Source organism: Mastomys coucha, unplaced genomic scaffold (genome assembly GCF_008632895.1).
Source record: "Mastomys coucha isolate ucsf_1 unplaced genomic scaffold, UCSF_Mcou_1 pScaffold20, whole genome shotgun sequence".
In the NCBI taxonomy this organism is placed as follows: Eukaryota; Metazoa; Chordata; class Mammalia; order Rodentia; family Muridae; genus Mastomys; species Mastomys coucha.
This window is the reverse complement of record NW_022196903.1, coordinates 29132190-29146285: the sequence shown is the minus strand read 5'-3', so window position 1 is coordinate 29146285 and position 14096 is coordinate 29132190. Positions and strand designations below refer to the sequence as shown.

Sequence of the window (14096 nt, the reverse complement as noted above, 5' to 3'; positions counted from 1 at the left end):
CAGAAATCATAATGCATGAACAAACACACCAAGGCAAACACCACATAAGAAAACAGACATAAAAGTCCGTTTAAAGTTGATACAGCCTAATACAATGGACTGGTATAGCGGACGGTGTGACAAATGAGGACTACATAATTAGTATCTAATATATTAATTCAGGAAAAGCATAGGAGGAAACTAATATCTTAGACTCGAAAACAAGAGTGTGAATCAGTGGTATGACTAAAAAGTTAAAACTAGTAAGTATATAAAAATAGTAAACCTAGGGGCTGGAGAGATGGCTCAATGGTTAAGAGCACTGGCTGCTCTCCCAGAGAACCTGGGTTCAATTCCTAGCACTACATGGTGGCCCACAAGTATCTGTAACTCCAGTTCTAGGGGATTTGAACTCTTCTGGTCTCTATAGGTTTTGCATGCACATGGGGCACGGACGCACATGCAGGCAAATATTCACACACATTAAAAAAAAAGTAAGACTATTCAGTAAGACAAATGTATTTTCAAACATCAAAGTCAGTAATGATAAAATAATTATGTTAATAATTTACTTGATGCTAATGAAGATGTGGTGAGAAGACCACTCAAACTACTGAAGGCATAAACTATCTTAAAATTGTGACAAAATCATCCTAGAAAACTCCTTCCCGATTCCAGTGAAGTAACTCCCGACATGGCTGCATATTGGACTCACTCTGGATACTTAACCAGTGAGATACCTGAGCCTCCATCCCCAAACACCTTTATTTAATTGGGTTGAGATAGCATCTGGCCATTGGTATTCTTCATGTTACAGATAATCTGACACAAAGACCAAGCTGAGCACCACAGTAAAGGAGGAACAGCCCATTGGAGTTCAGGGCATGGAAAAGGAGGGCATTCACAGCCTGGATTACCATCTACAGCTTTACCAGGCAGCAGGATCACGAGCCACCAATACATCCAACTTGGTGGGACCTAGTCAAGGAAAGGTGACTACGTGAGTGTCAAGGCAGAGGACAGCTGAGACTGACCCCAGACCAGGGAGCATTTGGCTTATGATGTACTTTTAGGAAGAGAACCAAAGTTCTCTTAAAAAGAGGGCTGATACAATTGACCTAGAATGGCTGAAATGATGGAGCTGTGGGAACAGAGTCCAGCAAACAGGATCTATTCAAGATTGAGTTCTTGCAGAATCCAGACGACACCTTGTTATGTTCTGAACAGCCATGGCTTCCTGAAAGCTGGATTTGATTTGAGATGAAAAGCTAGAGAGGGAGAAATTTCAGGTGGACTGCAATTGTTCAAAATGGACTGGGGAGTTTCCTTCACTTTAGAGTTTAGGCTTGCGGCATGAGGTCATCCTCCTTCCCACATGCTATGATCAGACATGCTGGAAACCTAATCCCCAGTGCACAAGTGCTAGCAGGGAAAGCCAACTGAGCTGTGATGAGATGGAGAAGTTCCACCTGCAAGAATAGATTGATGTTGTCAGACAGGAAGTACTCTCCCTTTGGCCTGGATCGAAATGGTGGAAGTATTTAAAGTCATCAAGTTTTGCAATAGCAAGAAGTCCAGTGCTAACCAACACAGTGCTGATCAGGGAGGCACTTTGAGAAGCCATAGCAAGCAGCTGGGATTATTGTGTCATTTTCTCAAGGCACCTGTGAACAGTCTTTCTGTTCAAGGCATGCAGGCAAGTAAGGGAGAGTCCAGCAGTTGCCAACTTGCCAATTATGGAGTGAAACTGCCCATCCCCCAAGCAATATCTTTGATTGATTACAGGAAGATGAACATCAGAAGGAGTGCTTATAATGTGAACGTATGGATCTTTTCCTTAGCACTGACAGTGACTTTTTTTTAAAAAAAAAAAAAAAAAATGACTAATATGTTTCCCACATCCCAGGAAGAGGTAGGTCCCCTCATGTATCTCAATAGCATGCTGAGTGAAATTAGGATGTGCTCATTCTGCTTCCCACTTGGCAGGTTCTAGCACTGTGGAGAAAGGGCAATGGTGAAAGGCTGGCTTTCCACAAGACTTCTTAGGGCTCTGATCTCATCCAGGAGCTAGTAATTTGATGGGCTATCAAAAAATGATAGACACTTAGTAGAAAGGATTAGGTCCTTGGAGAATACACTTGAAGACTATATCTTGTGCCTGGGCCTTTCTTTCCTCTCTCTTTGCTGGTAACCTTGAGGTAATCAGCCTCCCCTTCCCCTTTGTCCCAAGCTCCTGCAGCCTTGGGATTCTGTCTTGCCTAGGCCCCAAACAGGGGAGCCTGATAACCACGGTATGAAATGGAAACCAAAACAAACCCTTCCTCCTCTGGACTGTCCCAGTGGGAGACAGATGACTAACACAGACTTCAATCTGCTCCAGTTTGGGTGCGAGGTAAGAAAAGGCACAATAGTGGATCACATTAAAGCTGAGTCTCTGTTCTGGAGAAGATTATTGGCAGGGCTAACGTGTGAAGATGGGGTTGTCATTAGATAATAAAAAATAGTCAGCAAGAGCTGCAGGATTACACAGAGGGTCTTGGTCCCACTGTTGATCGATGCCAGGAGAAGAGGCTACTTACCAAGCCAGAGGATGCGTCTCAACATTCTCACCGTGAGGATAGCCTTATGGGCACATACTAACTGAACAGCAGCTGTAAGTACTCAACAGCACTTCCTGTAGACACCATGGGGTAAGATCACAAGGACAAGGAAAGTTGTTACAAAATATTTCTAATAACAAGTATATAATTAGTCTGGAAAGGGTGAAAAGGAAATATTATATATTTTTTTATTTCTTAGTGGTACTAAAGAGCTTCCCCAAATTATATTCATTCTCTTTGAGAGATGCAGTTGATATCAGGTTGGTCACAAGTTAAATGGTGCTCTACCATGTTTTCATAATTAGAATAAAAACATTAATATTTTGGGTGAATCATCATAGTCCTGGAAATCTGAACCATAAAATCCAGTTAAATAAACCCAAAGAACCCGCTGTGCATAAAATGAAAAATGTAGGGAGATTTCCGGTATTTGAGATCTCAGAACAGGAATCCACTGGGAAAATCAGTTGGAGGAAGAGGAAAAACTCAAATGACATTTTTCAAAGCTAAGAATAACTAACATGGAAAACAAAAATCAATAAAAGATGCTCTTCAGAGAATCACAATGTAAATTGATCAAGAGACTTAGAATCTTTCTTTGGTCATGAGTTGTGTGCATGAGAAACAGCTGAGATCCGCAGATCAGATGGAAGGGCTGAACTCTGTGAGAACAAGGGTTTCCTTTTTCATGTTTAGATCAGATGTCAACAACGCTGGTCTGTTCACCGAGATCCGAAATCACAGTGCTGGTCTATCTGCGGCCGTGTGGGATTGGAGGAAGGGTGGGTTTGGTGTTGGAACCCGGGTAAGTTGCTGCAATTGCAGATAGTCTTTTGTTCTGGGCTACTTTTTCCTGCATAGGTGATTCTACACGAAGAGCTGTAAAATATCAAGAGGAAAAGAAAGATGGTACATGCAGTTAGTCCCTTGGTACACAAGGAAAATAAGTTTAGAATTCCTGCACCATAAAGGATCAGCGATAAATGCCATCCTCAGATGAGGGGGAAGGCTGGCATCACATGCCCATGGCTGGACGGGATTGGCTTGTGACTTGCCTGGTGACCATGGGTCTTCTGAGCAGGAGAAGGAATACTGGGGATTAAGTTAGGGCATCATGAATGTGAGGCAAGGGATCTACCACAGTTGTTTTTTTTTTTTTTTCTTAAATTCTTTTACGATTTGTTTTGAACTATTTCCTACTGACACAACCAGGGAAAGGAGGGAGCCATCAAGACTCCAAGGGATAGTTTCAATCCAGTGATTACACACATGGTTCTGGTTAAACTAAATGCAACACAAAACAAAACCAAAGTCATGGATTTGGGGAAGGGATAGGTAGGGAGATAGAGGTGAGAGGGGGCTGAGAGACCAGTCAGCCTATCTTTGCTTCCTGTAGGTACCACCACACAGTGCCATCCTGGCCAAGGCAAACTATGACTTCTAGCTTCTTTTGAGATCCTCTGGTCACTCTCATGAGCAATTCAGTCAGGGCCTTCTCTGTCTGTTCCCAGGCAGAACATTTCCTGGGCCTGTAAACGGTTCCTTTCTTCCCCATCTTCCAAGTTCTGGAGAATTCTGCCAACTTAAGCATCCTGTATCAATGACTCAGAAAGTGCCCCTTTCTGTCTTGACTTTGGGGCCTTCCCAGTTTTACCTGAAGTCCTTCAGTCTCTCCACAGTGCTCAAGGGTTTCACTCAGTGTTACTCATGAACACAGTGCCGGGGGAAAAGTGCAATGGCTGTTCTGTCACTACATGGACATGCACATTCGCATGTATGTAAAGGAGCAAGAGAGTGAATGGGAGGCATCGGGCCAGATACTTCGACACAAAACTCGTCAGAATTCCACCCACCACAGGAGGAGACTGGGCAGCAATTTGAATCCCTCTGCTTCCCTTCACTTTCACTGGATGGAGTCGCCACAGATTTATCCAGAGTGCATGTGTCCCAGCCCAGACTCTGGTACCCAGCATTGTGGCTTCTATTCTAAGTTGCTAAGTGACCAAGAGTGAACTGCCAACCATTCTAAACTTTGTTTCTCACCTGTAACAGTGGGGCATAAAAGTTCACAGGGAGCCTCTGATTTGGAACAGTCATTTAATTTCTAATCATTGTGAAGGGTCACAATAGTTGGAAGCATAATTATGGTAGTATGCAGAGCCCTTACATAGAACAATACATACCTTTCAAGGCCCCATCGATTTCGTCACTTCCTGCCGATCCTGGGCGCGACGAAACCCCGCCCTCTGGAAGCTGAAAGGGAAATTCTTTGGACCATGGAGAAGCGTGAAATAATGTAGAATATCTCTTAGAAACACTGGAATCCTTTCTGTGGAAAAAATGAAAATGGTTTTGAGATTCAAAATGCCTATTGGCCATAAACTTTACACTCGTGACTTTACAGGTCACTTTTATCGAATAAGGTCAGTAGCTTACAAACAAAGCTCCACTGACCCTGTTCTAAGCAGTGTCTGCAGTATGTGACCCAGCTTAAAGTATACTAAGTTCTGTACATAACAGCCAAATCTCCTTACCCGTGTACAAACATGACGCAGTAAGGCATGGACAAACTTGCAGATAGAGAAAACAAGGCGAGGAAGCACAGATCCCATGTACAGAAGCTTAAAAATAAGTGTGTATATGTGTATGTGCCTATGTGTGCACACATGTGTGTGTGCATGCATGTTCACATGGGTATGTGGGTGTAAAAATAAATTTCTGTTTTTAGATAAAATCTGATGTTTTGTCAGAGCAGCTTCAACAGAGTAAGACATTGTCAGTTCTGCAAATAATCTCCATTTCACAGTGAGGCCATTGGCCCCAGAGTTAGTACAGCTTTTAGGATTTTGATCCTAAAAGTATCTGTGCTGGTTAGTTTGTTACAAACTGGAGTCCCCTGGGAGGAGGAGCCTCAGCTGCACAATCGTCTCCATCAGATTGGCCTGGAGCATGCCTATGAGGGCATTTTCTTGATTAATGATTTATGTGGGAAGGCTCTGTCCACTAAGGGCAGTGCCATCCCTGGTCAGGTGGCCCTAGGTTCTATAAGAAAGAAGGATGAGAAAGCCATGGGGAGCAAGTCTGTAAGCAGCATCCCTCCATGGCCTCTGCATCAGCTCCTGTGTCCAGGTTCCTGCCCTGACTTCCTCCAGCCATCATCTGTTATCTGGATATATAGACTGGAACAAGCCCTTTCTTTCCCAAGATGCTTTGCGTCAGTATGCTATCACAGGAACATAAAGGCAGACTAAGACAAGTTCAAGCTGATTTCCAAAAGGTTGTGAATTGTTTCCCTAACAAAATCTAATCCCTCCCCTTCTCTCTCTCTCTCTCTCTCTCTCTCTCTCTCTCTCTCTCTCTCTCTCTCTCTCTCTCTCTCTCTCTCTCTCTCTCTCTCTCTCTCCCTCTCTCCTCTCTCTCCTTTAAAATAGTTAATAAGAAGATTTGCTAATTCACCAAGCAGGAGGTGCTTTGCTACCTGAAACTATTTTCCAATTACAAGCTAGGTCGAACACTATTTCTCTTATGTATTCATTAGTCCCAAGCCCACCCCCTTTGTAAACAGTGTATACCTTTTGATCAGTTATTCGTTAAGGGCTTTAGTATTTTTCAAGATACTTTGTGTGAATTCTTTATTAATATTAAATGCTCATAAGTAATCAAAACATTTTTGCCTTCTCATTTATATTTTTCAATGTCTTCAACAACATGTTAGGAACATTCAAATTCATTTTTCTTAATTGTGTGTGAGAGGGATCACATGTGCAGGCATGCATGAGCCACAGAGCATGCGTGGAGGTCAGCAGACAACTTGGTGGCGCTGTTCTCCACGTTCCACCTTTCTGTGGGTTCTGGGGATCGAACTCGGGTCATCAGCACAGCAAGTGGCTCGACTGCCAAGCCATCTTGTCACCCCTTAGTGACATTTAAATTAAAAACAAAAAAACAAATAACTCGTGTGAATATGTTTTTTTGTGTTCATGTGTATGGTATAGTGTACATACATGTGTGGGCATGTGGAGGCCATAGATTGATGTTGACACTGGATGTCTTCTTCAAATTTATTTATTTATTTATTTATTATTTATTCAATTATTATTTTTTGAGACAAAGTCTCTCATGAGACTTACTCAGCAAGATGGCTTGGACAGCAAGCCTGAGCCTTCTCAGTTGTAGGATTAAAGGTGTGTACTGTTGTGCTCAATTTTCAGTGCTGGGGATCCAAATTGAGGTCCCCATGCTTATGTGGCAAGCACTTTACCCCCTAAGCCACCTCCCTCACTCTAAATAAATTTTTAAGCAACCGGTTGCATGCACCTTTTGTACTGCCTTTTGACATATTAGAACATTGGGACCTTGAAATGGCCTTTTAAATGCCAGCCATCAGTCGATAAGATACTAACCAGAGACGTTAGTTGCAAATTACAAGTACCTATCTGGCCCATGTCGATATTAAGGAGAATGATGTTGAAAAGCTACTGGATGCCTTCAGAATCAGTGGAAACCAAGAGAACTTCGTTAAATACTGGACAGGGGGTGGGGGTAGGTGGGGAGCTGGAGAGATGGCTCAGTGGTTAAGAACACTGACTGCTCTTCCAGTGGTCCTGAGTTCAATTCCCAGCAACTATATCGTGGCTCATACCCATCTATAATGGGATCTGATGCTCTCTTCTGGTGTGTCTGAAGACAGTGACAGTGTACTCACTGGACGGGGACAAAGGTAAGCCAGGAGTCAAGGTCACAGCTGAGTCACACGGCACAGCAAGACTGGAGGCCTCTCACCCTCTGCTCCACCAGAAGGGAAGCCTGCGAGACTGTCGGGTTTTATCTGCTGTTGGATGGAATATTACCACTTGCTCCGCCTTAGTGTGCCCCTCCCCCAGAATACAGAGAAGGTGCCACGTGCTCTCTACTAAGCCTGCTCCTCACAGATCTCTGTGACAGGCGGGCCTCCTGCAAAGTTTCAGAATTTCTCTAAAGCTTACAAATGAAAACCATGATTTTTTAACAAACCTGTAGAAAATAACTGTTCAACCCAACTAACCTTGTTTCAGGGTATGGTCCAAAGGGGGTTTTAAAGTGATCTTCACAGAGCTCAAACGTTTTCTGTAGTTCATCAATTGTTGCAAAATACTGGTGGCCACTGACAGTAGGTATCGGTACTGGACCCCTGAAAACAGAAAGGATCCTATAGTGCGATCACATAGACATACAGGCAGAACCTTAATACTGACCATTGTTTCTACAGCACTACACAAGCCGAGAGAATTACTCCAGGGCTTGCCTTGCACGGCGGCATCACTGCAGCCTAACTTTAAGATGAAACACACATGTACTGGGAATAGTCGTTATCCATCTAATCACTGATATTGAGAATTGTGTGTGTACTCCATTACAACCCTCACCCATTTAGGTCTAACCCTATAGCAATATACGAATTGATAGAAAAGCTGAAATGGATATTTCTCTATTTTGTTTATAATTCTTTGAAATGATCCACAAGTAAAACATTTCTTAAAAGCTCTAGTGTTACACTCTGAATTAAATACTAGTTATGAAATACTACTTTTCCTCTATTCAGATGTGTAGGATTTATATACCTGCTGCCTCAGGTCACTGACCATGGACAGAGCCCGAGCACTCACGTCAGCCCTGCTTCAGGTGCCGTGTGCACAGCAGCCAACTCCACAGAAGTGCACAGAGGCCCACAGCAGCCATCTGCCCATGGCAGTCCGTTTGGACCTCAGATGTAAAACTGCATAGATTCTCTGCTCATGGATTTGAAGAGGCATGCTTTCTGCTCCTCGGTGTTCACATAGGCCTTAGCTTCAGATGCAGTGGGGGACACTATCTTCTAGCCACCCCCTGCCCCACCCCCCACCAGAACTTTGCATATATCACACAACCTTACATTTTGAATCAGACAACCCAAGGTAACATAATGTGGAAAAAAAGTAATTACACTTTCTTGGATGTTATAGCAAATAGACAAAAACTTAATATCATTTATACTGACTAAAGATTCCCAACACGTATCACCGGCAAAAAAAAAAAAAAAAAAAAAAAAAAAAAAAAGAAAAAAATGGCCTCTAAGATTCAGCTATCTGGGTATTTGCATTCATAACATTACTAAAAAGAATTTTTGAATGCTGTACTTGAGATTTGGTTATTGATCTTAGCAACTTTCTAAGAACTTGGACTTTCTCCATTACTCAAACATTCCACACTTGATTTCAGACAAAAGGCCAGGACATGGTCATTACTCAAATATTCTAAAAGGTCACATAGAAAGGAGAATTCAGAATACTGAAACCCATGACATTAATGAGAAAATAACAAGAAATATATAACCATCTCATGATCTGGTTATTTTAAACATAAAAAGGTTCAGTGCGCCTTTTCATACCTAGTAACTAATAAAAAAGTAACTGTTACAGCCAATGATACCTATGATCCTTTCACTATGTGGTGGGCACTAAGTAAAACATTTTATACCCAGGACCAAAAGCTCATGGATTAATAAGGATGCCCTGGTCCTAAATGCTTCTGGGACTTATGGCCTAGTGCGGAAAGGAAATGCTGACCAAATGACTCCACAAATAATTCCCATTGTTTGGGCAGTGGTGACAGACAAGTACAGAGAACTCAACAGGATGCAATTAACCTTCAGGCAAGAACAGCCATGGTCCAGGCCGATACTTATACTCAAACACTACTAGAAATGTCGTTTTGATTTCAGTCAGCAAAACCACCAATTTCTAGTAGCTATAGGCATGCTGTGCCTCTTGAAACAATATATAAATGAAGGGCTACAACTTTTGGACAGAGTTTGATACTGGACCACAAACATCCATTTGGGTGCAGAGATCTCTGCTCATATTGATGATTGAGGGTTCATTTGGTATACGCAGACACTGGAACATCAATCCAAGATCTCCCAGGCATCGACCAGTGTAATAAATCACTACCTTTGAAACAGGAGCGTGTGATCACGGGGCGTCTTCCCCATGAGTGCCTGCCGAGCTGTCTCATGCTGTCTTTGGAGAGAGTCTCTTTCCTAGGCAAGACACGTGATTAGAAAACTAATGTGAAAAAGATGTCAGATGATCGAAATAGCTATAATCATTTTCTCCTTACCCAAGGTTTCCAAGTACACAAAGTGGAAAGGGAGGGGGCAGGGCAGACAAAGACAGAAAACAATTGGCAATTATTTAGTGGAAAGATAAAAAACAAATTTTATAAATAAGCCAAATACTTTGCAGACACTAAAATTTAATTCAGAAATTTTATTTGACAAATAATAATGTCAAGGTCTTTACTTTGTAATTTTACTTCTTATTTATTTACTCAGAGACGAGATTGATCTCACAGATCTTAGCCTGGTCTTAAACAGCTCACTACATAGTCAAAGATGACCTTGAACTGCTGATCCTCTTTCCTTCTCTCAGTACTGGGATTACAGACATGTGCTATCGTGCCCAGGTCCTGCAGTGCTAGGGATCAAAGCCAGGCTATCTTTACATGCTAGGCAAGCTCTCTGCCACTGGGCCCCATCCAAGCCCATAACACAATAGTATTTCATAATATTTCACAGCCACATGTTTTATGCTTGTTTGAGACAAGGTCTTGCTGTCTGGTCCTGGCTGGCCTGGAGCTCACTATGTGGACCAGGTTTGCAGTGACCCCTGCTGCTTTTGCCTCCCAAGTACTATGAAAACAGACATGTGCCATCATGCCGGGCCTTGGCTCTTATTTTAAATCACTCTTACGAGATTAAAGACTTCTGAAGGACCCAGGGTAGAGTTGACTTTCATCTTTTCCCATGAAGTAAATGATTGAACAAACATATTTAACCATACTTAAGTATGGTCTGGAAACAGTGAAAATGAGAGTTTATTTCTTCTGCATTTCATCATCATTCTTACTACACATACTTAAAAAGCACTGGGTTGGCAATATAGGAATATAAAAGATTTTTTTTTTTTAAAAAAGGTTCATGATTTTGGCAAAGGGACATGGTAAAACAGAGGGCTAAAAGAGAGAGGGGAAAGAGAAAAAAAAAAAGCATACAGACAGTTTTTACAACCACCACAGGTGTTTCTAGTCAGGTCTTCCAATGGACTATTGACCCGTTTAGCAACTGTTCAAATACTGGGTCACCCACTTTAAGCTCCCAGATAGAACATTTTCCCTTTACTAAAGAAGACTCAGCAAGTGCTTATTTGTCTTGCATAAAAGACTGTTATTTAAGAAGAGGCATATTATAGCATTCACTTTAACAGCAAGTGCATTTGAAGTACACTAATCACTGCTTGCAATAACTTCATCTGAAATACACCTAGGTGCTTTGATTTTCTGTTGCCTGACGAGACTCCACTGTAGGCTGTTTCCATGTAAAGCTTCAGAAGGAACAGTGGCAAATGAGCATGCCAGGGTACAAGCCACAGTTAGTTATAGTAAGCCTTGGGAATTGGCGTGGTGTCGAGTGTTTGGGGGGAAATTTTTTTTTAAGATTAAATTTTTTGAGAATGACACTGATGTGATTCCATTTTTTTTTTATTACAAGTGTATGCCTGTAGGAGTGACTCTGCTCTGTCCCAATATCGTAACTGGCACATTCAGCATCTCTGCCAAAGAAAGCACATCCCAGAGACCAGATGTCTCCTGGGTCACTACGTTGCTACTGCAAGCCCTGGACACAGCACGAAGCTGAGACTCATTATATTTACTGTACAGCAGAGTGGGTGACGTTTCCCTTTTTAAAAACTCTCTGGGGTGCAACTTGCTGTCAACTGCTCCTATCTTGAAAAAAAAGTTGAGGTTAAGTGTTTGAATTTAAACTTATTTTTTAGAGCCCAACTCACTGGACACAGGCTCTTGGATGAACACTTGTTTCCTAAGACGGTTTCCTCCTTCCTCTTTCTCTGGCCATGCATTCTGGTCTCTAAGAGAGGCCAAGGGGGAAGAAAATGTGTGTTGAGAGCTAGAAGGAGTCTGTGATAAGATGAGAAAGGAAGAAGCCCCATTCAAATCCCACAGAGGAAAATCTGTAAGGCACTCCACAGACAAATCTAATGGCTTCACATTGAAATCAAATACCTACACACTAGCCAACTCTGTGAATATTTTTTAAAGAATTATTCATGTACTCTTTCTTTTAAAATTAATGCTGTTAGCTATGTATATACCATGGGAGGGGGCGCAGTATGTTTCAGCTCATGTGTGCAGGCTGTAAGATTCTGTGCAATTGCTGTTTTCTTTCTGTATTTTTTATTTAAAAGGTTTTTTTATATAATATATGTTGATCATATTCTTTCCCCTCCTTCAATTCCCAGTTCCTCCCACCTTCTTACCCATCTAACTTCATGGTTTTTATCTTTTTCTCTCTCAAGATACCTCAAAAAATGAAAATCAAAACAATAAGACAGAAAAATACAAAAAAACACAAAAGGAAACACACACAAAACATGGTGCTCATTTTATGTTGGCCAATTACTCATGGGCATGGGGCCTGCCCTGGAATGTGCTTGATATACCCAGCAATGCTCTAATGGAGAAAATGTATTTTTCCCTTTCCCTGCAGCTATCAGGTGCAAACTTGGTGAGAGGCGGGCCTTTCTCTGTACTGGGATTTTTGTCTGTTTGACCCTGTGCAGGTCTTATGTGTGCGGTCACGGTGTCTGTGGGTTTGTATGGGGACCAGTCCTGTTGTGTCTGGAAGAAGCTGTTTCTTTTGGTCATCTACCACCTCTGGTTCGCACTTTTCCAGCCTTTCTTTGGCACAGCCTTTCTTTCTTTCTGAGCCTTGAGGAGAAGGGTTGATGAGGACATCTCACTCAGGACTGAGTGCCCCAAAGTCTCTCACTCTCTGCATGCTGTCACTTGTGGGTCTGTGTGTTCCCAGCTACTACAAGAAGTTCCGCTGTCAAGAGTTGAGCAATGCACTGATCTGAGTCCCAGCCAATTGTCTCTCCTTCCATAGTTCCAAGAGTTCCAGAGACTGAACTTAGGTGACTGGGCTTGTGTAGCAAAAGCCCTTACCCACTGAACCATCTTGTTGGCTCCTTTTTGGTTATTATTCAATGCCTTATGAATTTATTATGCTTTTGTCCTGAATCTCACCATGCTCAAACATTTACTGCTGCAATTTCTCTTATATTCTTTTTATTATTATGATAATTGGACGCTTGATCTAAACTATGTCATAGCTGCGAAGATAACGCCTCCTAATGGTGTGTCGACAAGGGCTGTATTTTTCCTTTTATTTTGAGGTGCTGGGGATAGAATCTCAGGTGCTTAATCTCTGAGCTAACTGCTCCCCACTCCAAGTCTCAAAATACCTTTTGGAATTCCCACGGCCTCCACATAAAACTACATAGCAACCCTAGCTTCCCCCCCTCCCCCGCACTCATGTGATAACTCTGATCACAGTGGGCCACACGAGCACGTGGAAGGAGGGGGTGGACTTGTTAGGGAAAAGGAAGGCTTTAGTAAGAAGGGGTGAGGGATGAGAGGGGAGAAATGGGGATGATGGAAACTGTTAAAATTCATATTATACTTATCTGAAACTGTCAAAGAATAAAAAACTAGGAGCCAAAGAGCAAAATCAAAACCATATCAAAAATTCTACAATAAAACCAGGAGCCACAACATCCTCAAGCCCACAGCTAAAACCCAGGAGGGGCATCCTCACTCTACCAGTGGGTGAGGATGGACCTCCATCCTACGCTGGAGGAGCTGAATGAACTAAACATTTGAAACTGCCTCATTGGGGCTCCTTTTGGAAGCCAGCTCCCACATTGTGTTAGTTATTCTTCTGTTGCTGTAAGAGTTGCCAATGGAAGGGTTCCTTTGGGACTTGTGGTTCCAGAAGGCCCATGAGGAGAATAGCACTGAAGTGAGGGGGAGATGGAGGGGAAGGGGCGGGGGGGGGTAAGGGAGACTCACAGAGAGATATGGGGGGGAATCTCACACCAACCACCACACGCACCAAGAGCAGCTGAGGAGAATGGAAGACAAATTTAATTGGACAAAGTCAACAGAAAAAAAAAAATAAAAAAAGAATGGCCTAAACCGAGGAGGAGCTCAGGTAGTGGACGCTGCCGGGAGATCTCAGGAGGGGAGCTGCCATTGATTTTACGGTTGTTGGAAGGCGCCGTGGTCACTTCATAAACTCTGAGAAAATTAATTTCCCGTAGATGGGTGACAGAAGGTACCTAGTTAAATTTTATATGCAGTTATCTTGAGAGGAAAAATAAAGGTGAGCTACCAACCCTCCAGACAAAGCTCTCATAGAAAACAGATTGAAATCTGTAACCTGCTGTTTCAGAGTACACACCAAAACCTAAGTAAAAGACAAGGCATTAAAGAACAAATAAAATTATAATTAAAAGCCTACGAATGGGGTGGCAGAACTCAGGAATTAACCAGAAATACAAGGGGAAAGATTACTGCAGAAACAACTAAATCAGAAGAAATGAGAGAGAGAGAGAGAGAGAGAGAGAGAGAGAGAGAGAG

General features: G+C 42.4%; 1 protein-coding gene across 1 annotated transcript in view; it reads right to left on the bottom strand.

The window, feature by feature from the left end:
* Window positions 1–2742: 2742 nt before the first annotated feature.
* Lrguk (leucine rich repeats and guanylate kinase domain containing) overlaps window positions 2743–14096 on the bottom strand; it is a 111317-nt gene continuing 99963 nt past the window's right edge. Inside the window, exons 17-20 of the mRNA XM_031381065.1 lie at window positions 9548–9636; window positions 7624–7749; window positions 4763–4908; window positions 2743–3458 (exon numbers count right to left, since the gene is read on the bottom strand). Of these exons, the coding sequence (XP_031236925.1) occupies window positions 3331–3458; window positions 4763–4908; window positions 7624–7749; window positions 9548–9636 (489 nt within the window). The 3' untranslated portion in view covers window positions 2743–3330. The remainder of the gene's footprint in view (window positions 3459–4762; window positions 4909–7623; window positions 7750–9547; window positions 9637–14096) is intronic.